General features: G+C 38.3%; 1 protein-coding gene across 1 annotated transcript in view; it reads right to left on the minus strand.

The window, feature by feature from the left end:
• Positions 1-24,664, minus strand: part of cacna1ba (calcium channel, voltage-dependent, N type, alpha 1B subunit, a) — a 140,403-nt gene that overhangs the window by 18,020 nt on the left and 97,719 nt on the right. Inside the window, exons 32-43 of the mRNA XM_026343558.1 lie at positions 23,940-24,141; positions 21,510-21,674; positions 20,997-21,107; positions 20,818-20,901; positions 20,383-20,388; positions 11,367-11,483; positions 11,205-11,270; positions 11,001-11,092; positions 8,508-8,658; positions 7,877-8,004; positions 6,663-6,759; positions 4,249-4,354 (exon numbers count right to left, since the gene is read on the minus strand). Coding sequence (XP_026199343.1) covers positions 4,249-4,354; positions 6,663-6,759; positions 7,877-8,004; positions 8,508-8,658; positions 11,001-11,092; positions 11,205-11,270; positions 11,367-11,483; positions 20,383-20,388; positions 20,818-20,901; positions 20,997-21,107; positions 21,510-21,674; positions 23,940-24,141 — 1,325 coding nt within the window. The remainder of the gene's footprint in view (positions 1-4,248; positions 4,355-6,662; positions 6,760-7,876; positions 8,005-8,507; positions 8,659-11,000; positions 11,093-11,204; positions 11,271-11,366; positions 11,484-20,382; positions 20,389-20,817; positions 20,902-20,996; positions 21,108-21,509; positions 21,675-23,939; positions 24,142-24,664) is intronic.

The following is a 24,664-nucleotide window of genomic DNA, read 5'->3' on the forward strand; positions in this document are numbered from 1 at the left end:
CAAAATGGTCCCACTCACAAAGGTGAAATAAAAATGTTATATATAATTTCTTTTTCCCTTTCACCACATCAAATCTTTGTAACAACTTCACACCTAACCATAGAACATTTTTTATTATTATTGTTATTTTATTATATTTTTTTATGTTAAAATATTGTTTATGTTTTCATTCCCTTGTGTCATAACAACCCCTGAAGGGGAAAAACACAAAATATGCAGAGTTCCCCATACATTATTTTTTGTCAAAAGATGATCTGTGTTTTGTAATGTGTGTGTGTGTTCCCCTTTGCCATAGCGGGGACAATGACAATTATAGTTTGAATTCATTTGAGAGCCTCACTCTTAGCCTCTCTGATCCTACCTGGAAAAATCAAAAACCAGTCCTGTTTGTTATTGTGTACCGTCCTCCTGTCCCTTACTCTGAGTTTTTAACTGAATTCCCAGAGTTTCTATCTGACTTAGTTCTTAGTGCAGATAAAGTCATTATAGTGGGTGACTTCAATATCCATGTGGATGTCGATGATAACTGCCTCAACACTGCATTTAATTCACTACAAGACTCCATTGGTTTTACCCAAAATGTAAATAAACCCACTCACTGTTTTAACCACACCCTTGATCTTATTCTGACATACGGTGTGGAAGTTGATCAGTTCATAGTTTTTCCCCAAAACCCTCTTTTATCTGACCATTTCTTAATAACATATCAATTTACACTACCAAACTTTACTAAACCTACTGATAAGATTCACTACAGTAGATGTTTATGTGAAAATGATGTTGACAAATTTAAGGAACGGATTCCATCTTTTATTTCAGAGCCATGTACCAACACAGAGGAAGGCAGTTATTTCAACGTTACTCCAGCACAAGTGGACTATCTTGTTGATAGTACTGGTGCTTCACTTGGAACAATACTTGATACTGTTGCTCCTCTGAAAAAGAAGCTAGTGAGTCAGAGGAAGTTAGCTCCATGGTACAATTCACATATCCGTAGCTTAAAGCAGAAATCATGTAAGTTGAAAAGGAGGTGGCGTTCCACCAATTTAGATGAATATTGCCTAGCCTGGAAAGATAGTTTAATAATATATAAAAAAGCCCTCCGTAAAGCTAGAACTTCATATTACTCCTCATTAATAGAGGCAAATAAAAACAACCCTAGGTTTCTTTTCAGCACTGTAGCCAGGCTGACAAAGAGTCATAGCTCAGTTGAGCCTAGTAACTCAACTCTCAGCAGCAATGACTTCATAAATGTCTTTACAAATAAAATCATAACTATTAGAGAAAAAATATAGCATGGATTGTACAACAACTCTAGATTCATCTGCAAGACCACGCTCGTACTTAGACTGCTTCCTCCCCGTAGTTCATTCTGAATTAATTTCAGTAATTAATTCCTCTAAACCATCAACATGTTTCTTAGATCCCATCCCGACTAGACTCCTCAAGGATGTCTTACCTTTGATCAGCACGTCCATATTAGATCAGATCAATCTATCTTTACAAATAGGCTACGTACCACAGGCTTTTAAGGTTGCTGTAGTCTAGCCCCTGCTCAAAAAGCCTACTCTGGACTCAGGGGTCTTAGCGAATCATAGACCAATATGCAATCTGCCCTTTATCTCTAAAATCCTTGAAAAGATAGTTTCTAAGCAATTGTACGACCATGAAGATTTCCAGTCAGGATTTAGAGTACATCATAGTACAGAAACAGCACTGGTAAAGGTTACTAATGATCTTCTATTAGCATCAGACAATGGTCTTCTCTCTATACTCGTCATGTTAGATCTTAGTGCTTCATTCGACACTATGGATCACAAAATTTTATTACAAAGACTGGAAAATGTCATTGGAATCAAAGGAACAGGTCTAGAGTGGTTTAAATAGTATCTATCAGATAGATTTCAGTTTGTACATGTTAATGATGAGTCTTCCATGCACAGCAAAGTCAGCTATGGAGTTCCACAGGGATCTGTGCTTGGATCGATTCTTTTATATATGTCCCCTTTAGGCAATATTATTAGGAAACACTCTATAAATTTCCATTGTTATGCAGATGATACCCAGCTATACTTATCTATGAAACCAGGAGAAAACTAATCAATTAGTCAAACTTCAAGCATGCTTAAAAGACATAAAGGCCTGGATGTCCTCCAATTTCCTTCTCCTAAATCCAGACAAGACACAGGTTATACTGTTTGGGCCTAAAAATCTCAGAGACAATATGTCTATTTACGTTCTCACCATTGATGACTTAGTACTGGCCTCAAGTAATACTGTAAGAAATCTCGGAGTTATCTTTGATCAGGATATCTTTTTCACTTCATACATCAAAGATATCTCTAGAACTGCCTTTTTTCACCTGAGAAACATTGCTAAAATTAGGAGCATCCCTTGCTCAAAGTGATGCTGAAAAACTAGTCCATGCATTTGTTACTTCCAGACTGGACTATTGTAATTCCTTATTAATGGGATGTCCCAATAACTCATTAAAGAGCCTCCAGTTAATCCAAAATGCTGCAGCCAGAGTTCTGACTGGAATTAGCAAGAGAGATCATATTTCTCCTAGGTTAGCTTCTCTCCATTGGCTCCCTGTAAAATCCAGAATTAAATTGAAAATTCTTCTCCTCACTTATAAATCCCTTAATAATCAGGCTCCATCTTATCTTAAAGAACTCATAGTTCCATATCTTCCAAGCAGAACTCTACATTCTCAGGCTGCAAGTTTACTTGTGGTTCCTAGAGTTTCCAAATGTAGAATGGGAGGCAGAGCCTTTAGCTATCAAGCCCCTCTCCTGTAGAACCAGCTCCCAGTTCAGGCAGACACCCTCTCCACATTTAAGACTAGACTTAAAACTTTCCTTTTTTTATAAAGCTTATAGTTAGAGATGGATCAGGTGACTCTGAACCATCTCTTAGTTATGCTGATATAGCTTAGTCTGCTGGGGGACCTCTACTGATAAACTGAACTCCTCTCCTCTCTCCTTTCTCCTTTATCAATGCAAATTCCACCATTGCATGTCATTAACTTTGTGTCTTCTCTCTCCTGTAGTTTTATTTCCTCCTCTCTGTTTACCTCTCTCTGTACTTTTCTGCAGGTATCCTCGGCCTGGAGCTGTACATCTCCAGAATCCAGTTGACCTGCCCAATGTTGTTGTCTTATTGCCTCCTGTTCTTTCCTCTCTTCTTTTTCCACTCACCCCAACTGGTCGAGGCAGATGGCCTCCCACCATGAGCCTGGTTCTGCTGGAGATTTCTTCCTCTAAAGGGAGTTTTTCCTCTCCACTGTTGCCTAAAGCTTGCTCAAATGGGATTGTTGGGTTTCCTATGTAATTTTTTATGCAATTACACTCTGTAATGTCTTAAACCTTACACTGTAAAGTGCCTTGAGATAGCTTCTGTTGTGATTTGGCACTATACAAATAAAATTTAATTGAATTGAATTGATGTAAATCAGTGGGACAAAATCGTCCTGAAGGTAAGTGGAGGTATATATGCAAATCTCCTATTCTATACACCTTGCAATACAGGGTATCATTTAATTTTTTTAATTATTATAAAGACAAACCCTAGGCAAATTTCATACAGCATTAACATTAGCCATTGAACTGACTGATATATTGAGGATCAAAACAAATAAAAAAGCAGAATCTACACATTTGATCGCCTAAGGTGCCTCGATTTACATATACAAGGGAAAAAGAAAAACACCTTTCAACTAAACCACATATAAGCAAGGAAAATACCAAATGTTTTCTTGCAGAAACAAAAAAACAAAGTGAAATCCTTATTAAAGGTGCATATAGAGGCATTAAAGCCAGGAGGGAGACACATCTAGCACAGCAGAAATCCTCGTAATGTTCTGCACTCATATAGCGGTTTTCTACCTAGCTGGTACTCAAAGCGCTTTACATTGCGTCTCATTCACCCATTCACACACACATGGCAGAGCTGCTATGCAGCTGACCTGACAATAATAAGTAAATTATTTGCTCATTTCCAGCTCTGAGAACATAAATAATAGCTGTCTTTTGAACACATCTGTCACTCTGGGTGGGTGATAAGCTAATCCACCTAATGCAAACTCAACACACATGCTGACACTACAATTCATCTTACAATGTTTTTTATTTGTAAGACCTTTGAATCATGAACAGACTGAGTAGTTACCACAAATCATATTATTATTATTAGGTTTTGTCTTGATTATAGACAGAATAAGTGTAATTAGTCTTGTGTTTCTCTGACCTGATGCCAGTTTGATCTCCAGGGCGGTGCGAATGAGGGCCATCAGAGTGGAGGTGAAGTGAACAGTATTGTCATCTGCAATGGGCATGTTCATTTTGACGAGACGCTGAGGAGGGAAGACGAGTGCGTGGTTAACAGACACATGTGAAATCCCTGAGTGATCAAAGATGAAAACATACAATCCACCCAAAGAAATCCGTCTGTGTGCTGCTGTTATCAAACATCCTCATCAATTTGCTCTCTTAGTACCATTGCAATTTATTTTATTAAATATAAACAAGTTTGGTCATATTGATGAAATGTTTTATGACTTAGCTCAGCACACAAAAAGTCTTCTCTAGGTACATACAGAGGAGACAAAATAGACATTCACATTCACTGCTATTGACTACGATATGCACTACGCTGCAAGTCAAAGTGCACTGGTGCAAGACTGACACTGACTGAAAAAAAGGTGAGAGAAGGCATGTAACGCATAACCATGAAGGTGCCCGGCAGTCGCAGGAGCTCGACTCTGTGGTACCCACCCTAACAATTATCAACTTGAAGTTGAGGAGCTTGAGTATTTTCTACATGTGCAGTGGCAGCTAGCAATAAAATATGTCTATTCCACCAAGCTTGGGCAGGCTCAGCAGGAAGATTTAGTTTATATATTACCAATGGCCCCACTGAATGCATACACGATACTTGTGATTGTTGCTGTAAGAGTTGAGCTCCCCTAAACACAAAAAGCATTCACCTACATGTGTTATCAGTGGCAGTGAAGAAAGACCAGAGTCACAATGAAATGAGGATGAAGAGTTGAGGGGCAAACACACACACACACACACACACACACACACACACACACACACACATACACATACATACACACACACACACACACCTGTCTACTTCAGACTACAGTTCCATGGACCTGAAACGTCTGAATAATATGTGCAACTGTAGTCACAGAAACATAAAGCTGCTTGGAGTTGCTTCTTATAGCCTTTATCTTTAGAAGAAGAAGAAAAAGTAACATGCTTGTCCATAATTTCTTTCTAATATCCTCAGACAACTCTCTAGCTTTTCTGTGGCCCATGTTCAGTGTGGTACACACTGTAATACAGCACAGTGACTACTTTTCATTACTTTTTGCTTTGTTCTTTAAAAAACTTCAGTTGAACCTCACCTCAAAAGCAAATGATTTTCATGATTTTTTGTTTGTTTCAAGTTAATTCAGTGACCATTGAGGGTTTTCAGAATGGTACCAACAATTTTGTCCACATCTGTATTTTTAGGTTTAAGACATGCAAATGTAGCTGTCTAAAACTTCAGGGTGAACAAGATCCTATACACAATATTTAGATCTTATTACTAAGCCTATCTTCAAAGCTGTTATATTGTGCCTACAAGGACTTCATATGACCTTGCTTACACCTAGTATACAGTACATGTTCTGTAAGAATGAGAGTGATGGAGTTCTGAATCCAACTGAGATGGTTTGGGATGAGATGGACTGAAGAGTAAAAGAGAAACAGCAACCAAGAACTCAACACTAATGGGAACTCCTTCGAGATTGTTGGAAAACAATTCTAGGTGACTACCTCATGAGTGAAAAAATACAAAGAGTATACAAAGCTGTCATCAAAGCAAAATGTGGCTACTTAACATATTCTGGGTTGATTAACACTTTTATGTTAACTAGATAATTCTATAAGCGTTCTTTCATAGTTTGTAGTTAGAAAACCCACTAAAGAAAAAAATGGTGGTGTCTGTAATACATACATGGGAAGAATATGTGCTGCATTTTTTTTGCCTTGTGAACTAAGCTTGAGTTACAGCACATACACAAGCAACTACACGCATAACAAATATTTGCCACAGTGGAAAGATTGAGATGACATGAGATGAGAGAATGAATGAGAGGTAATAGGTAGCAAAGGCAGCACGCACAAAGAGTATATTCCCCACAGAAAAGCAACAAAAGCTACACATTAACACAGGCATACCTGTCTACACACAGACAAATATACACACTTGTGCACACGTGCGCACACACACACTGCTCCACAAAATAACACCCCAACTAGGGCGTATAATATCATTCAAAGTAAATAGTGACATGAGAAGGCAAATTTTCTCCATGAGCACAATATATCTTGTCTTCATTAACATGACTTCAAGTGTTCTTAGTTAAGCTCTATATTGCTATCATTAGTGACGGATGTTAGTCCACACCAGCAACTATGCTCAAAGTCACAATATACACCACAAAGATGAGGTAGGGGCTTTCACGAAAAATACCAGAGAGCTAACAAACAATGTGAAGAAACAAGGGAACACTGCAGAGCACAGACATTGACTTGAGTTCTCGCCAATAGAAAAAAGGTTGTTGAGCACAGGGAAGAAGGTAGAGCAAGAGAAGGGTCTACCTTGTAGGCGACTCTTGGCGGACATTTCTTTCCCAAACCTAAGGGTGGGGACATGTGGAGCAGCATCTGATACATATCGAGGTACTTGACACGGCCACTTCACAGGGAAGAAAATAAAAATAAACAAAATGCAAAAAGGGGAGTTAGAGAAAGAAGAGAGGAACAAGGGAAAGAAACCAACAAACAAAAATGAATGGAAAGGAAAAACAGAAATCTGTTAATAGATTTCCTCCAGTGAGATGTAAAGTGGATGCCATCCTTGGCCACGCCACGGTGTTAGGGCGCGAGGATGCATCACTGTGGAGCACAAGATCCCTGAGAGGAAAAATGGAATGATAAAGAGTGAGTATGGTGGGGGAGGGGAGAAGAAAGGAATGATGGGTTGACCTAACACACAGAATGCTGATGAGAGGGAAGAGAAATGACAGCATTGTAACCAGGATGTCTGGCTCAGCATGCGTGCAGACATCCCACCGGTACTTCAACCAGGATATTCAGAGACAAAGGTTTCAACGCCAGCCTAAGGCTTTTACTTGTAGCCTTGCTTTCCTCAGAAGTCCTCATGAAAAGATCAAATTACATTCTTTGTAAGGTTTTTAATTGTATTTAAATGTTTTAAAAATCTGAATGCAGTGATCTCTTTTTTTTAAGACTAGAAACTATACAGGAGAAAGTAGGCTTGGCAAGCAGCATTTTGGACAATGGCATGGCTTTGAAAGCTTTGTTTCAACTTCTGCATCATCAACCAAAGCAAGTCATTTTGGAGGGGCAAGTGCTAGTGTAAAGGCGATTTCATTGGTGCACAGCCATTCAGTTAAAGGTCTCTTGCCAAAGAGGTACACAAAGCACCCTAGTGACAAAATGTCTGGTATTTGCAAACCTTGTATGCTACCCTATTAGGGCAGTTCTTCCCTAAGCCAAGGGGGGGTGAGATAACACGTAACAAATTGTACATATCCTTATAGGAAATCCGTCCGCTGCGGAAAAGAACAAGCACATAAATACACAAAAGTTCAGGACAGCTTAAAATAAAACAATGATCATCAGTGGGCTGACTGCATACAACAATGTATAGGAATGGTGCCTGTATATGAGGCCTCATTTAGTCACCTTAGTAAAAAATGGGGAAAAGAGGAGTAAGGTTAGGCTTTGGTTTTTCCTTCAATTTACTTTGCATGCCAATCTTTGGTCCCCAGAGAGAGGCCTGAACATACCACGCAGCCGGGTCATACTCGGCCCAAACCCGTATGAATTCATCAAGGTGATGAGGCCCCAGGATGGAGGAGTCTCTGGTTAGGTACTCAAAATTATCCATTATGACAGCCACAAAGAGGTTCAGCATCTGGAACAGAGACATTTGGGTTTAATTTACACCAGTGCTTGTGGCCAGGTCCTATTGACATTTTAGTATTATCTAATCTTTAAAGAAAAATCACTTCAAATCACTGCCACTGGGATGATGAAGTCAAGCAAAGCCTCACAAATGCTAAGCCCCTGTGCAATGGAAAAATGTTGGAAGTCCCATTTGAGTGAATGGCAATCCCAAGCCTTCACAACTATAGCATCATAGTTAATGATAAGTTAGTGAACAAAGAACTACCTGTTAGACAGCTTATTATCAGAATAACGCCCCAATCCATTTCTCACTAACCTATGCTACAGTCCATTCCTAACAACAGTATATAGTATGTCTGGGAAAGATACATTAATTCTTAGCACACTATTAATAGAAAAATAAAAATTTCCACAACACAAACTACTAGACAAAAAAGATGCACAGTATAAAAAGCAGTGGGGTGCGTTAAAAAAACAGAGGCTACAGCAGTAATGTGTTTCAGTACTGACCAGGAAGGAGCAGAGGAAGATAAAGGAAACAAAGTAGAAGTAGGCAAAATCACTGCCACAGTCTTTCCCATTGGACCCTGATCGCTCGTCACAAACTCGATGACCCAAACATGACAACATGATTTCATGCCAGGCCTCACCAGTTGCACTCCTGATACACAGAAAAACAGAAAAAGGAACAAATATGCTTTTATTGGGGAGACATAGACCTTGCAGGTATCCCCGGCCTTGGAGCTGTATATTTCCAGAATGCAGTTGTTGGCCCTACCAACCTGCCCAGTTTTTCTGCTGCTTCTTGTTGTTGCCTGTTGTTCTTTTCTCTCTTCTCTTCCTATTTCCCCAAACTGCTCGATGCAGATGGCCACCCACCCTAATCCTGATTCTACTGGAGGTTTCTGTTAAAGTTAGTTTTTCCTCTCCACTGTCACCTAGTGGTTGCGCAAGAGGGATTACATATATAATTTTGTATACAGTACAGTTAGATTTTGTAAGGTCTTAAACCTTACACTGTAAATAATAATAATAATAATAATGTATACTTTATTGATCCCCTTGGGGAAATTCGTTTTGGACAGCTGCCAGACTGAGTCGGCGCTACTACGGGGTTTCAGTGTCTTGTCCGAGGACACCTCGAAAGTAACCAGGAGGAACCACTCACCATGGGGTCAATAGGCAACTGCTCTACCCCCTGAGCTACTGCTGCCCCTAAATAGCCTTGAGATGACTTTTGTTGTGAATTGATGCTATTGCATTGGATTTAATTGCATTTTGCAGGTTTTTACAATAATAAACACATTTTAACACTGATTATGACAAGGCAACTACAGTCACATAGCATGAAGATAGAAACTACTAGGAACTAGGAACCACTTCAGGTACTGAAATTTTTTTGTATTACAGTATTTGTACACTTCCCTCCAAAAGTATTGGAAAAGTTCTTTATTTTTTATCTGTAGACTGAAATCATTCGGGTTTTACATCAAAAGATGAACAATAAACAACAAGAATCTGTACACAACTTAGAAGATAGCACCTGTTGTTTGAACCCACAATTTTTTCTTGCGTGTATTGTATTGGAACATGAAAGTATTGAAATATGTGACTGACAGATGTGTTTTGTTGCCCTGGTGTGTCCTATTACATTGATTATTCATACAGTAAAGAGCACAGAATGTCTATGCTCAGTTTCAGATTTGGGTTTTGCCTGTTCAGAATACATTCATACTAAAGAGGTGTAACCAACATAAAAACCAGCGAGCTGTCTATTGGTAAAAAACAAGCAATTATGTAGCTGAAAGAAGATAGAAAATCAGTCAGCCATTAAACAAACATTGACCAAAGCCAGTACAATGACTAGGAATGTCTGAAGAAGAAGAAAATGGTGTGGGTTGTGTGAGCTGTTAAGAAAGACTCTAAAACAACTGTTAGTGACATCAGCAACAACCTCTAGAGAGCAGGAGTAAAGGTATCACAATCTACTGTTTGCAGAAGACTTTATGAACAAAAGTACAGAGGCTACACTAGAAGATGCAAACCACTCATTAGAAAGAAGAATAGAAAATCCAGACTTGAAGTTGCCAAAAAGTAAAGAAATGAGCCTCAAAAGTTCTGGCACAAAGTTTTATGGACCTTTACCAAAGTGATGGAAAGGATAGATTTTGGAGAAAAAAATGATCCCAAACATACAAGCATATCTGTAAAACACAGTGGAGATAATGTCACTGTTTGGGCCTGCATGGCTTATTGTGGGACAGGCTCAATCCTGATTGATGATGTAACACATAATGGCAGCAGCCAAATAAACTCAGGAGTCTACGAAAACATTTTGTCTGCCAATTTAAAGAAAGATGCAACCAAACTAATCCGTCATCATGCAGCAAGATCCACCCAAATCAACTTAAAGAGGCTGCAGTGAAAGCCTGGAAAAGCATCACAAAAGAAGAATACAAAAGTTTGGTGATATCAATGGGTCAGAGACTTGATGCATTTAAGTAAAATATTTGCAACTAAATATTAAGAGTTATTCACTTCAATCTATCTTAAGTCTACATTTTATAGTACTTTTCCTCACTTGAAAAATGAGTGGGTTCAAACTAAAGGTGCTATTGTGAGCATCTGTTGTGGCATGCCATATTTCTCCCCAATTTCTAACATAATACTAACTGAACTTCCTTCTGTGCACCATTGAACTGTGGTTGCTCATTTTTGTATAATAATGTGTGCGATCATTTTAGTTGAGGAGAGGGTTGGTATTGTTCATGTTTTTAAGTCCACATATGTACCTTGTCTATTTCTTTCCCTATAATGACTATAGCAGGTATATCATGATATCTAAAGAGGTATAATTTTATGTAGATATATTTTTTTTACATGCAGATGTCCATTAGAAGGTTTGTTGTTTATTATTTCAAGGTATGACTTTTTTCAATTAAAAACTGTATTAAAAGTAAATTTATGTAAAAGAAAAACTGTAATATGAAGGGATCTGAATACCTGAACAGAAGCATGAGAGCCTGGAGGAAGGTGCGGAAGTTGTTGTGATGATTGATAGCTGTGTCCTCATTTAGTTCAATGTTGCCAAACACCTACAGCAGTCGGGAAAACTGATTTATAATGCCTCAGTATTATGTAGTTCCTGTATTTAACTTGTACATCATTTGAACGATGAACTTGTGTCAGCCGAGCTGCATCACACACCTGCATTCCAATGATTGCATAAATGAAGAAGAGCATAGCAATCAGCAGGCAAACATAAGGCAGGGCCTAAAGGGAGCAACAGGAAAATCATAAATAATTATATAATTATTTGAGCCATTAAAGTGTGTTTGAGTTCAACAGCATGTGAACGTGTGTGTGCACCTTAAAGGACTGAACAAAGGTCCACAGCAGGATGCGGATAGTGTAGCCCTGTCTCAAGAGCTTAATGAGCCGAGCGGCTCTAAACAGCCTCAGGAAACTCAGGTTCAGCAGCCTGTCCTGTTAGACACAGATGAGACACCATCACTTATCAACATACCTTTATGTGCTCTATTATGTTAAAGTAAATGGTAAATGGTCTGCACTTATATAGCGCTTTTCTACCTAACTAGTACTCAAAGTGCTTTACACTGCATCTCATTCACCCATTCATACACACACACTCCGATGGCAGAGCTGCTACAGTATGCAGCTGATCTGACTCACCGGGGACAAGTTGGGGTTCAGTATCTTGCCCAAGGACACATCTGACATGGCAGCTGGGAATCAAACCACCAATCCTATGATTGGCAGACAACTGCTCTACCTATTGAGCCACAGCCACCCAGACTATATAAACTATATATAAAATTCACAGACTATATATATATATATATACTCTATATATGTGACTATCACAGACTTCACAAGAATTTACAGTATCTCATGCATTAATTAATGCTACAACTAAGATATTTGAATCATCATTACTCATTTAAGTCAATGATGTTCATGTCTTCTTTACAGTCACCATGGTTATTACCAAGTTATCTGTTGTATTACTTTATCATGATATCTTCATGTAAAGTGGAGACACATTCATTCTTTTACACAGTTTGTCACAGTTTTAGTAAAGTCTTTCTATATAGACACCAAGTTTTTGGGAAAGCAAAAAAGTGGAAATTATTATTATACTTATTTTTGGCTTTCATCACCTTAGTTATTAACATTTTTCATTTATTCATTATTATATTTCATGTATCAACCATAATTATCTCAAGTCTTACAATCTATTTATGATAACCTATTTATAATTTTTACAAATATAAATTCTGAACCAGAAAACTAAATGTTCTCACATTGTATCGTATTTGTAGGGAAAGAAAATTTTTGGAGAAACATACACGAAATTATGTTGAATGACTTCATCATACTTGTGGCCTTCCTAAAAAAGGGGTGACATGATCCTATTTTCTAAAACAGATTACATAATTTATGTTGTTTTTATATTTGCTTTATTAACAAATAAAAACAAGGCAGTTAAATGAACACTATTGCCTCACTTTATTATCAACAGCAGTGTCAGTACACTTAGTTGTTGATTTTAAAAATATTACATAGCTCATGGACCTTTATGTTATCATTTGACAATCAATCGTGAGGGTTTTCTAGCAACTTTAATATCCAAATTCTTTTATGAAAAAAAAAAAACCTTTTGAAGCTATCTTCTTTCTTGAAACTCGATTTCAAAGTTTTGAACAGCTCTCTATTAATAGCTGGGAGTTCAGCAATTGGTGCCTGATTGTATTCCGATCCATTCCAAGCCTTGCTAATGCCACCTTTTTGGCAGAGTGGTCAGTAGTTTTCACTGTAAGGCAAGAAAAAACACAATTACTTAATTATAAAAATGCACTCTATGAACTGTTTTACACACAACATTGACATTTTTAGATTCAGCCCAGAGATAAAATTATCTCCGGGCTGGATATAATTGTACGCCGGGCCAGATGTGGCCTACGGGCCTTGGTTGATATGCAATACTATTCCATGCAAAGATAGTATAAATACTCTACAAAATAGCGCTCTATGCAGTTTGGGTCTCTGAAACCAATTTAGAATCATAATGAAATTGTGTAATTTTCACATTTTAAACTCTGAACATGACCCCCTCTTTAATAAGAAAACGGCAAACAATGTTCTACTCTATGCACCTTGCTGTCAAACTTATCCCTTTCTTTCACCTCTTCAACTGCAACTGAATTTCTTGGATCATCCAACAAAGGTGGAAGTACAGTAAAATTATCAATTTGGAAAGATAGATTCAGTAGGATCAGTCTTCTGTTTTCACCAGCCATACATACTTATTCCCAAGGCAAGGTCAATGGCTTGACATGCAACATAACACTAAAAGGGTAACATTTGGGTTTTGGTTAAAACTGTATGGGTGTTTTTCAACAAAACTATATTTCTTGGATTGGTTGACTATCATACAGATAATAATGTGTTTTTATAATTTCTTAAGATACCTTGTTCAATTACATGTTTATACCATACCCTTTCATTAGCTAGCTTTTAACTAAGCCTTTTGCTAATTAGCTACTTCAATAACTTGAATGTGGTAGCATAATTTACACGGATATCACTTTTACTCGTCAAACTAACAATGGTATAATTTTCAACTTACCAATGACTTCGTTCTTGTCATACTGAACATGCTGACGCTTCCTTTTACTTCTTTGTACAGCTGAAGACTCCATGTCTGACTGTTTCGCGCTATCATGGCTGCTATCTCTTCTACTTTGGTTAACGCCAGCACTTCTCTTGCGTCTCTCCTCCTCCTCCCTCTTCCCACTCTCGCTGCAGGACTGTGGAAATTGTTTTTCATCCATTGCAGGTTTCCAGATGCATCCCTGGTGGAACCTGGGTTTCCAGCGTGTTGTATCGGTATAATAGCACTGTCAAAGAATAAGGGACTCCAAATTCCTTTATATCATTGAGACATTTTATAACGTTTTAGTTTGAAAGCATGACGGCAACTGATGGCAGCGTGGTGGGAGGCGATAAAAACAAAAACGAGCTGTCCCAAAAGGTCCTATCAGCAACATGACCCCGAAATAGTATGTAAATTAGGTTGCCGATTAAAAGAATAGACAAATACGAGTCTGAGCAGGAACATTTTGTCTTTTATCTATGGAAAGCCAACTAAAATGAATACAGTAAAGCTTATTAAATGGCTACAGAAAAAGAAAGCTTTGAAAAGAATCATGAGATGCAGACTGTGTCAAAACAAAATGAAGCTTAAGAGGAAACAACTTAACAAACATGTATGGATGGTATAGCCTATATGGCTGTATTTATTTGTTTGTCACTTATTAGTAATGCATATGCATAGTTAACTTAACTAAATCTAATTAAAGTGCTATTTCAACATAATTACTTTGTAATTAAATTTTTTCTTACTGACTTTATAATTCTTTAATTATTTTTTCACACAAATTCTATGCACACAAATAAATAACACACTTTATTATTGTGTATTATAACTATTTGGAATGTTTTTCATGTCTTTGTAACACCATAGTTGTAAAGAATGCATACTATATTTTCAATTAATGTAATGCTTTACCCTTTTTACTACTAGGAATCTAGTGATGTGCACACATATACTCCAGCCCACATATACTCCAGGACTGTCATGCTATAAAAGGTAATTTCTACTGTCAAGATTCTCACTTTCTCATCTTTATCAAAAACTGTCTGTATAAAATATAGTTATTTAGCATAACTCATAATAAACCACAACGATCAAACTTCTAAAAACTGGTGCTCACTGTATTTAATGCATTTATTTGTTTTTGGGTGAAGGGTATTCATAAAGCCCAAATTCAACAAGAGTACCTAGTAGAATAACTGATTAAGTCCTCATTGGGGTGCTCTTGCTGTCTGGGCTATGTACACATGACTGTGAAGATGGTTTGTTGATCCTGTTACTAGGGCTCACATTCAGCATCTAGAGAGGGCTTGGTTAACAAACAAAGCAATAATTTGGCATCTTAGGGGAAACAGAACTGATAAACTTTTGAAAGAACATCTTGCAGTTATTGAATAGATGTAATGGTTAGTAAACAACAAGGGCATCCGTTGTTTCCCTGTTAGTACCTCTGGGAGCTCACTGGCTTGTGTGTAGCACACACGTTTCAAGATTGGTGTGATTAGCTAGAAATAAGTTGTGTCAGATATGTCACACTTTGAATTTTTGAAACTACAACCAGTTTAATTTTGTCCTCATATCTCCTTGTTGCAAAAATATGAAATAATGGAAAACAATAACTTAGTGATTTAAAAATAACAACAAAGGCAAAAATTCTTAATTAAACTACCAGAAAATTCAATTTCATTTCATTTTATTTGTATAGCACCACATTGGAGGGTTTTCCAGCATGCACCGCCTTTTTAAGATCATGCCACAACATCTTAACATTGCTGTGTTTTGGATCATTGTCCTGCTGCAAAACCCAAGTTCGCTTCAGCTTGAGCTCACAAACAGATGGCCAGACATTTTCCTACAAGATCTTTTGGTAGACGGAAGAATTCATGGTTCCATTTATCACAGCAAGTCTTCCAGGTCCTGAAACAGCAAAACAGCCCCAGACCAACACACTACCACCACCATATTTTACTGTTGGAATGATGTTCTTTTTCTGAAATGCGATGTTACATTTATGCCATACGTATTGGGAGAAACACCTTCCAAAAAGTTTAACTTTGGTCTCGTCAGTCGACAAAGTATTTTCACAAAAGTCTTGACAAGCCTTTATGTTTTTTTTGCTCAGCAGAGGTTCTCATCTAGGAACTCTGCCATGCAGACCATTTTTGACCAGTCTCTTTCTTATGGTGGAGTCGTGAACACTGACCTTAACTGAGGCAAGTAAGGCCTGCAGTTTTTTGGTTGTTGTTGTAGGGTCTTTTGTGACCTCTTGCATGAGTCGTCGCTGTGCTCTTGGGGTAATTGTGGTCGGCCGGCCACTCCTGGTAAGGGTCTACACTGTTCCATTTGTTTGCTATTTGTGGTTAATGGCACTCACTGTGGTTTGCTGGAGTCCCAAAGCTTTGTAATGGCTTTATAACATTCTCCAGACTAATAGATCTCGATTACTTTCTTTCTCATTTAGTTCTGCATTTCTTCAGATCTCACATGATGTCTAGTTTTTGAGGATTCTTTTGGTCTACTTCACTTTGTCAGCCAGTTATTTGCCTATTTAAGAGATTTCTTGAATGCGAACAGGTGTGGCAGTTAAAATACATCAGATTTCAATGGGGGGGGGGGGGGGGGGGGGGGGGGGGGGGGAATGCTGGATATTTATACTGATATGGACTGATATGGATTTGTTATGAACGAAAGGATGCCATATCGTTTGATGGGAATTAAAATTATCAAACTATAGAGGGCTGACTTAATGCATAAAGACACGCTGAAAATCAAAGTGGAAAACTGATGCAGCAGGTTAGTCCATTTTACTGAAAGTTCATTGCTGCAACTCAGGTGCTTGTATGGCACCTGGGGACTACTTGATGCTAAACACTGATTAAAAAGTGTTTTCATTTTTTGTAGCAGTATCGAGTGCCTATAAAAGGTATTCACAGATGTTTTATACTTTTATTGACATTATAAATCAGTCATGGTCAATAAAAGTTGGTGACTTTGACAAACATATTTCAGAAAATACTACCAATGTCAATAGGTTTCTACAAAGTAATGCCAATTGAATCAAAATATGTAAGGTCAAATCAGTGTTTGCATTAATATTCACCACCTTTAAAATGACTGACCTAATCCAACAGAGGCCCAGATATTTGATGCTTGTAGTCCCACAGTTAATGAAATTGGGATCACCTGAGTGCAGTTAATGCATGGGAAGGTCCAGTCACTGGACTGGTATTCAGTATTTCTGGCTACAGGAACTTTGCCAGCAACTCAGAGAACAGGTCATTGAAAAGCTTAGGGAAAAAATACTTAGGGAATGAATACATAAAAAATCTCCAAGTCACTGAACATCCCCTGGTGTAAAATTCATAATCAAGAAATGGAAGGAATATGTCACATGTCTAATTTTCCCACACAAACTGAGTGAGTGCAAGAAGAAGATTAGAGAGAGAGGCCACTAGCACACCAATGACTACTCTGAGGGAGTTACAAGCAACTGAGATAGGAGAGACTGTACATACAACAACTGTTGCCTGCGTTCTTCACAAGTCAAAGCTTTATGGGAGCGTGGCAAGTAGAAAGCCACTGTTGAAGAAAACTCACGTTAAATCATGAATTGAGTTCGCCAATAGGCATGTGAAAGACTCCACGGTGAAGTGCAAGAGGGTTATTTGATCTGATGAGACTAAAGAGACTGTCTTGTCTGATGCTTTTTGGCCATCAGACAAGACACTATGTTTGGCGCACACCAAACACTGCACATCACCACAAACACACCATCCCCACTGTGAAACACGACATCCCCACAGCATGATGCTGTGGGGATGCTTCTTGGCAGTAGGAAGTAGTGGAAGTAAATCCTGGAGGACAATCTTATTCATTCGGCAATACAACTATGGATACAACTATGGCTGGCATGCAGCCTGAAAGAGCTTGTATATATATATATATATATATATATATATATATATATATATATATATATGTGTGTGTGTGTATATTCACATACAAATATATATATATATATATATAGTAGGCAGTAGTGCTGTGGAACATCCAGGTGCTCTTTTGCAAACTTCAGACGTGCTACAATATATTTTTTGGACAGCAATGGCTTCCTCCGTGGTGTCCTCCCATGTACTCCATTCTTGTTTAATGTTTTCCTTATTGTAGATGTGTTTACAAAAATGTTGCATGTGCCTGAGATTTCTGTAAGTCTTTAGCTGACACTCTAGGATTCTTCTTGATCCAAAGGGGAAATTGTGGTGTTGCAGCAGCCATTACACACAAAAAACATTTGAACATTGAGTAACATAATCATCACATCAGGCAGTTCTTCTTGAGACCAGTAAACCCAAGACTGGTGTGTGTTTTTAAAGGTTAAGGGGTTCACATACTTTTTCCACCCTGCACTATGAATGTTTACATGTTATCTTTAATAAAAGCATGAAAACATATAACGTTTGTGTACTGTTATTTTCAGCAGACAGTGTTTTTGTATTGCTGTGAGTTATATGAAGATCGGAGCACATTTTATGACCAATTCGTGCAAAACTCCACGTAATCCCAAAGGGTGCACATACTTCTTCTTGCCACTGTGTATATATATATATATATATATACACACACATATATATATATATATATATATATATATATATATATATATATATATATATGAAAAATGAAGAACTGGACGGAACCAGGTACTGACATGATCCATGCCTACTGGCTAAAGAAGCTAACCTCACTCCATGAGCGCCTGGCGGCACAAATGAACAAGCTACTATTGGATGGAACGCACTAGGGGTGGCTGTGGATCAATAGGTAGAGTGGTTGTCTGCCAATCACAGGACTGGTGATTCGATTCTCGGCTGCCACGCCACATGCCAAAGTGTCCTTGGGCAAGATACTGAAAACCTAGTTGCCCCCGGTGAGTCAGGTCAGCTGCATAGCAGCTCTGTCATTGGTGTGTGAATGTGTGTGTGCTTGTGCGTGTGAATGGGTGAATGAGACGCAGTGTAAAGCGCTTTGAGTACCAGCTAGGTAGAAAAGCGCTATATAAGTGCAGACCATTTACCATTTACCCTGAATAGTTAACGGAAGGCCGAACAGTCATGATCCTGAAAGACCCCCTGAAGGGAGCAGTCCCATCCAACTACCGCCCAATAACCTGCCTCTGCACAACATGGAAGCTCCTGTCAGGCATCATAGCAGCTAAGATGAGCAGGCACATGGATCTATACATGAGCAGTGCCCAAAAAGGAATTGGTAATAACACCAGGGGAGCAAAGCACCAGCTACTGGTAGACAAAGCAGTCACCCGAGACTGTAAGACCAGACATACAAACCTGCCTGGATTGACTACAAGAAAGCATATGACTCAATGCCTCACACATGGATCATGGAATGCTTGGAAATATACAAGATCAACAGGACCCTAAGAACCCTCATCCTGAACTCAATGGGAAAGCGGAAAACAACCCTAAAGGCCAACTTCAAGCGGATTGCCCAATTCAACATCAAGTGCGGCATATACCAAGGAGATGCTCTGTCCCCACTGCTGTTCTGCATAGGCCTGAACCCCCTCAGCCAGATCATCACCAAGACTGGTTACGGATACCGACTATGGATTGCCACAACCATCAGCCAACTCCTCTGCATGGATGACATCAAGCTGTATGCCATGAGTGCACAAGACATTGACTTGCTGATACATATCACCAGGATATACAGCCAAGACATCAGAATGTCATTTGGACTGGATAAGTGTGGTCGAATGGTAGCAAGGAGAGGAAAGGTAGTCAGAACTGAGGGGATAGAACTACCAGAAGGCAAGATAGCAGATGTTAAGGATAACTACAAATATCTAGGAATCCCACAGGCAAATGGTAACCACAAAGAGGCCGCAAGGAAAACGGCAACCACTAAGTACCTCCAAAGGGTAAGGCAAGTCCTGAGAAGTCAGCTGAATGACAAGAACAAAGTCCAGGTGATCAACAGCTAAACACCTTTTTTTTTTTACATTAGAAAGACAAAAAGTGTTTTTTTTGGCTTTTGCTTTTCCACAACAAACATTTCTGGTCAAGCTTCTTTAGGCTTGAGAAGGACCAACTTGCCACCCACATGAAGCTGCCAGATGCTAAACCAGGTCCTTGCTGGACTTCCGATCTCTCAAAGAAGAAGCTCTGAGAAACTTCTCATCAGATCTTCCACTTTTTATTTTTGTCCTTGACCTTTCCAGATTTCTCTACAGAGGTTACACGCACATATATATACACAAGTTCTCCACCTCTACTTCATTCTTTACTTGCTCTAGTTAATATTAATATTTCCACTGCTTTGCTGATCACATTCATCTCATTAAACATTGAAATTTCATAAATAAGGCATAGTAACTGGTCTTGAATCCCTCAATAAAAGCCACACAACTCCTTCTTCAGTACTGACAATTTCATTCTCTAACTGTCATTGGCTCCCAGGAACTTCAGTAATGAGATCAAAATGTAGACATTTGCTTTAACAAAGGTACATGTTTAAATTAATTTACTCTATGTCAGGATATCTTGGTCTCTGCAACAGTCGCGACAATTATTTTCAAGAGCATGTTCCCATAAAATGACCAACATAGGAAATCACTGAAAAAACTATTTATACATCAGATAAACAATTTTGTGGGATAAGAGCAGAGAATGGCAACAGAAAGTCACTCACCGTAGTCTATTGGTGTTTGGGACCAGGTCATGGAAACATCGGTCACCATAATCAACAAGATGAAAATGTTAAAGGAAAGTAACCAGGACAGAAATATATACAAATATAAAGAGAGAGAACAAGTATAGCATGAGAAAGTAAGAAAAACAGAAATGATGAGAGAAGAAGAAGTGAGAGAATAGGAGTAGTCACAAACTGAAACAGGTCAACAAATATGCACACAAACTATTTGCTAACATGCTTCTCGTCTCTATTTCACGAAATCTATCAGGTTCCGTGGACCACTGCCATGATTGTCTTCACTGATGTAGCTAGTTAGCTTGTGTGCAAAAAGCTTGTTAGCTGCCGCTGCCCCAGATACATGTAATTAACATGACAGCATTGTTGTATGGAAATTATGCACAGGGTGGAGTAGGTGGGTGAGGGTGCTCTTACATTGATTTCAGTCACCAGGATGTCAGTGATGCTTCCCAACACTGTCACAAAATCAAACACATTCCAGGCATCCTTCAGGTAGTTCTGAGAAACAACAGTTGAAAATTATTAGTTAAAATATTTTTCAGAACCATTAGAGTTAGAGTTTAGAGTTATTCCTCCTCCTAAATCATCCTCACCAATGGTCCAAAAGCAATGATCTTGAGGATACACTCCAAAGAGAAGAGAGTGGTGAAGACTATGTTGAGGTACTTCAGCATTGCTTCATAAAAGTCTGGAGCTCCATGGAACTAAAGGACAGACGCAAATGCAATTTAAAACCTACTTTTAACAATCAAGTCTTCCTTACTGGGTTGCAGGAACTGTTTGGCATTTTGGGAAATACCCCTATTTACTTTCTTGCTAAAAGTTACCTGAGAAAACCAGTACTACTCTCCTGCTGCATCTGTCTGTACAATATGAGACTATAGAAAACATTTGCTTAGTTAAAACTTACAAATGCTTGTTTTTTTTTTTGGCTTGTTTTGTAATGCATAAACAATCAATCTGAACATCTAACTCTTAGTGAAAATGTGAAAAAGAATATGTCTCAAAATGTCAAACTATTCTTTTTCTGAAATAAAACATAAAATGGCTAATAACACTTAACCAACTCAAGTCATAATTGTATTAATCAATATCCAAGATCTTACCTTCATCATGAGTACTACAGTGTTGAGGGCAATCATGATCATGATAGAGTACTCAAATGGAGCTGAAACCACAAACTTCCACATTCTATACTGGAAGGACTGTGTGTTTTCAGGCATGTAGCGTGTCAGAGGTTTGGCGTTTATGGCAAAGTCAATACAAGCTCTCTGTAAAAAAGAAACCAAAACCCTGCTTCATTGTCTCATTATTTGAAATAATTGCACTCAAGCTTCTTTTTCCGATACCTGATGAAAGGGGGTAATTATAGTTTGAACACACACACACACACACACACACATAATGATGTCACTGTTTCGGCCTGGCACCAGACCAGCTGGGGATTTACCTCAGTTCTCCATCTCACTCTCCCTCTGGACTCCGCCCCACAGCCACTTCTCTCCCTCTACTGCTACCAGCAATCAGCTGAGCATTGGACTCACCTGTGTCCCCTTCTCCCTACAAAACTCTCCTCAGCCCTTTTCCCTCTGTCAGTTCGTTGTCATTTCCCAAACTGTTTCCATCCTAATTCCCATGCCTGATACAAAACCTGACTGCTAAACCCTGCTTCAGCTCACCCTGTTCAGTCTGCTTCCCCCCCTGGACTTTCTTGGACTTTGTTTCCCCCTCTGGACCTCGGACATTATTACCTGTTTTCAGTGAGTGTTTTCCTGCCATCGTGCAGTGGTTTTGATTTGTACTTTGGTTTCTTGTTTTGTTACTTTGTTCCACGCCATTTTGGTAGTTTTCTGTTATCACTTTGTGTTTCCCTGCCTGTTTTTGTAGTGTCGGTTGACACCCCCCTTAGTTTCTCTGTTTTTGTAGTTTTACACAATAAATCCTGTGTTCTGTTCATTCCTGCCTCGTCCCCCTCTTTATTTGTGACAAATGAAGGCTTTTTTACCAGTTTTACCAATACCAAAACAAATTAAAAACAGACTCTGTTGACACATTTATGTGTGACTGGCTGTGATTGTGAGGTTACTCAAATTTGTTGGATCATTTGTTTTGTGTGGTTATATGTAAATGGCTGACAAATTTCCCAGTAAGATCCACTACAAGTCTATAAATACATTTTCTACTTATGTGGGACTCACACTGGAGAACAAAAACTTTTTTTCTAAAATACTGGTGCTGATTTACTAAGATCTCAAATTGTGAATACTAAATTGCATGTGCAATCTTATAAGTTGTGTGTTATATTTATGGGCATTTTGTGGGTGATCTACTATGAAAAAATGCACGATTGATAACAGATAATGCATTGAGTGAATTAGACACATCGCTTACTTTTTTTAGGAAATGCAAAACCTTCTAAAAACGGTGTCAATTTACCTGTGTTAGTTTGGTTGATAATGTGCTTAACTCATACTTATGTTTAGCACCAAATTGTCGCATGTGGCCTGTGTGTGTTTGTCCAAAACTGAATTCTTAAAAAGATGACATGTCTGTATTTTTTTTCTTAATCATTCCAATCTATTCACAAGTGGTAAACACTTGGCTCCTTTCAAAGATGCAGTCCTCATTGCGCACCCTTAGTACATCAGCATGTTCCATTGTTTGCAGGTGCAATTGCAAGTTTGTGTAAGATATAGTCCACTCAAACTATTTGTAAATCTTGGCCACTATGCATTACCCCTTGAAAAGCATGGTTTTTACTTTCTAAATGTAAACATCTCTCATAGGGGTTCTGTTGTCTTGACTGTAATAGGAATATTAAATGATACAGTGTTTTCATGCTTATCAACCACACTGAGTCCTCTTGACATGACCTGTATGGAAGCATCTGTATTTGTTATATTTGTCTTACAGTATTTATTCATTTTTTTGTCAATAAGGTGTCACCAACATCTTTTTTTTATGCATTTATTTATTAATTTACTTCATTTGAACTGTGTCCGATCTGGCTGCATCCAGGTGTAATTAGGGTGTAGTATACTCTTGATTTAGTGTCACCACACCAACAAAAGTGTTACTTGAAGTTCATTTGGTTTGTTTCATATCCCACATAATTTTCCTTTGAGTAGTAATGAGTCTTGGTTCTTTATGGGTTCTTTGACCAAAGGATACTAACCTCATTCAAGTATTATATAGTAAGCAATAATTTTTTTACGTGTGTGTGTGTGTGTGTGTGTGTGTATATGTATCACTCTGTACTAAATACTGTAAGTAATGTGTCTGATAAAAAAAAATGCAATAGGCTAAAATAAAAAGAGGTGTAGGTCTACAATCATTCAAACTAAAGGTGCAGTTGCCAATAAAATGAGCTCCACAGTTCAATGTGTCTCTAAGGACAAGCATTTGTCAGATAGTCCATGCATCTTTTTATAACCAAAAAATAAAAAAGGAGAAATGTAGGTAGTTAATATAGTTAAAGTACTGGCTGGCCAAATAACATTAAGCACAGGAGAGTTGTTTGTCTGTTGATGCTTTACCTCATTCTTCTCCAAGCTGCACTCAGACAAGGCTTTGTCTCCCTGTTCCTGAAAGGTGATGATGATCAGAGCAACAAAGATGTTGACAAAAAAGAATGGAAAGACGACAAAATAAACCACATAGAAGATGGACATTTCTATCCTGTAGCCTGGACTGGGACCCTGGTCTTCAAAGGTGGCATCTACAGAGTGCTTCAAGACACTGCAAGGACAGTTAAGCACAAAACAACAGACAGGAAATGACATACATTAACATAAGATTCGGTGCACAGTGCTGTGAAAAAGTATTGTATTCCTGACTTAAAATTTTTGCTATGTTTGTTACACTTCAGATCATCGATCAAATTTTAATACTATGCAAAGATAAACAAAGAAAATACAGTTTTTAACATGCATTTTGAATGTTTTATTTATTAAAGCAAAAACCTGTCCAAACCTGCCTGGCCCTATGTAACAAATTAAAAAAATGTAAAACCTAATAACCAGTTGTGCCAACCATGGCAGCAACAACTGCAATCAAGTGTTTATGATAGCTGAGTCTTTTACATGGCTGTGGAGGAATTATCTGACCCTTCTTTGCAAAATTATGCCACACCGGAGGGTTATTGAGCATGAATGAATTTAAGGTCATGTCAAAGGTGTTGCTGCTATAGATTAGTCTGTTGGGGGACCTCCCTACACTGAGTTCATTTTCTCTCCTTTAGATACAGATCACAACATTTTAT

This window comes from Anabas testudineus, chromosome 9 (assembly GCF_900324465.2).
Source record: "Anabas testudineus chromosome 9, fAnaTes1.2, whole genome shotgun sequence".
Taxonomy (NCBI): domain Eukaryota; kingdom Metazoa; phylum Chordata; class Actinopteri; order Anabantiformes; family Anabantidae; genus Anabas; species Anabas testudineus.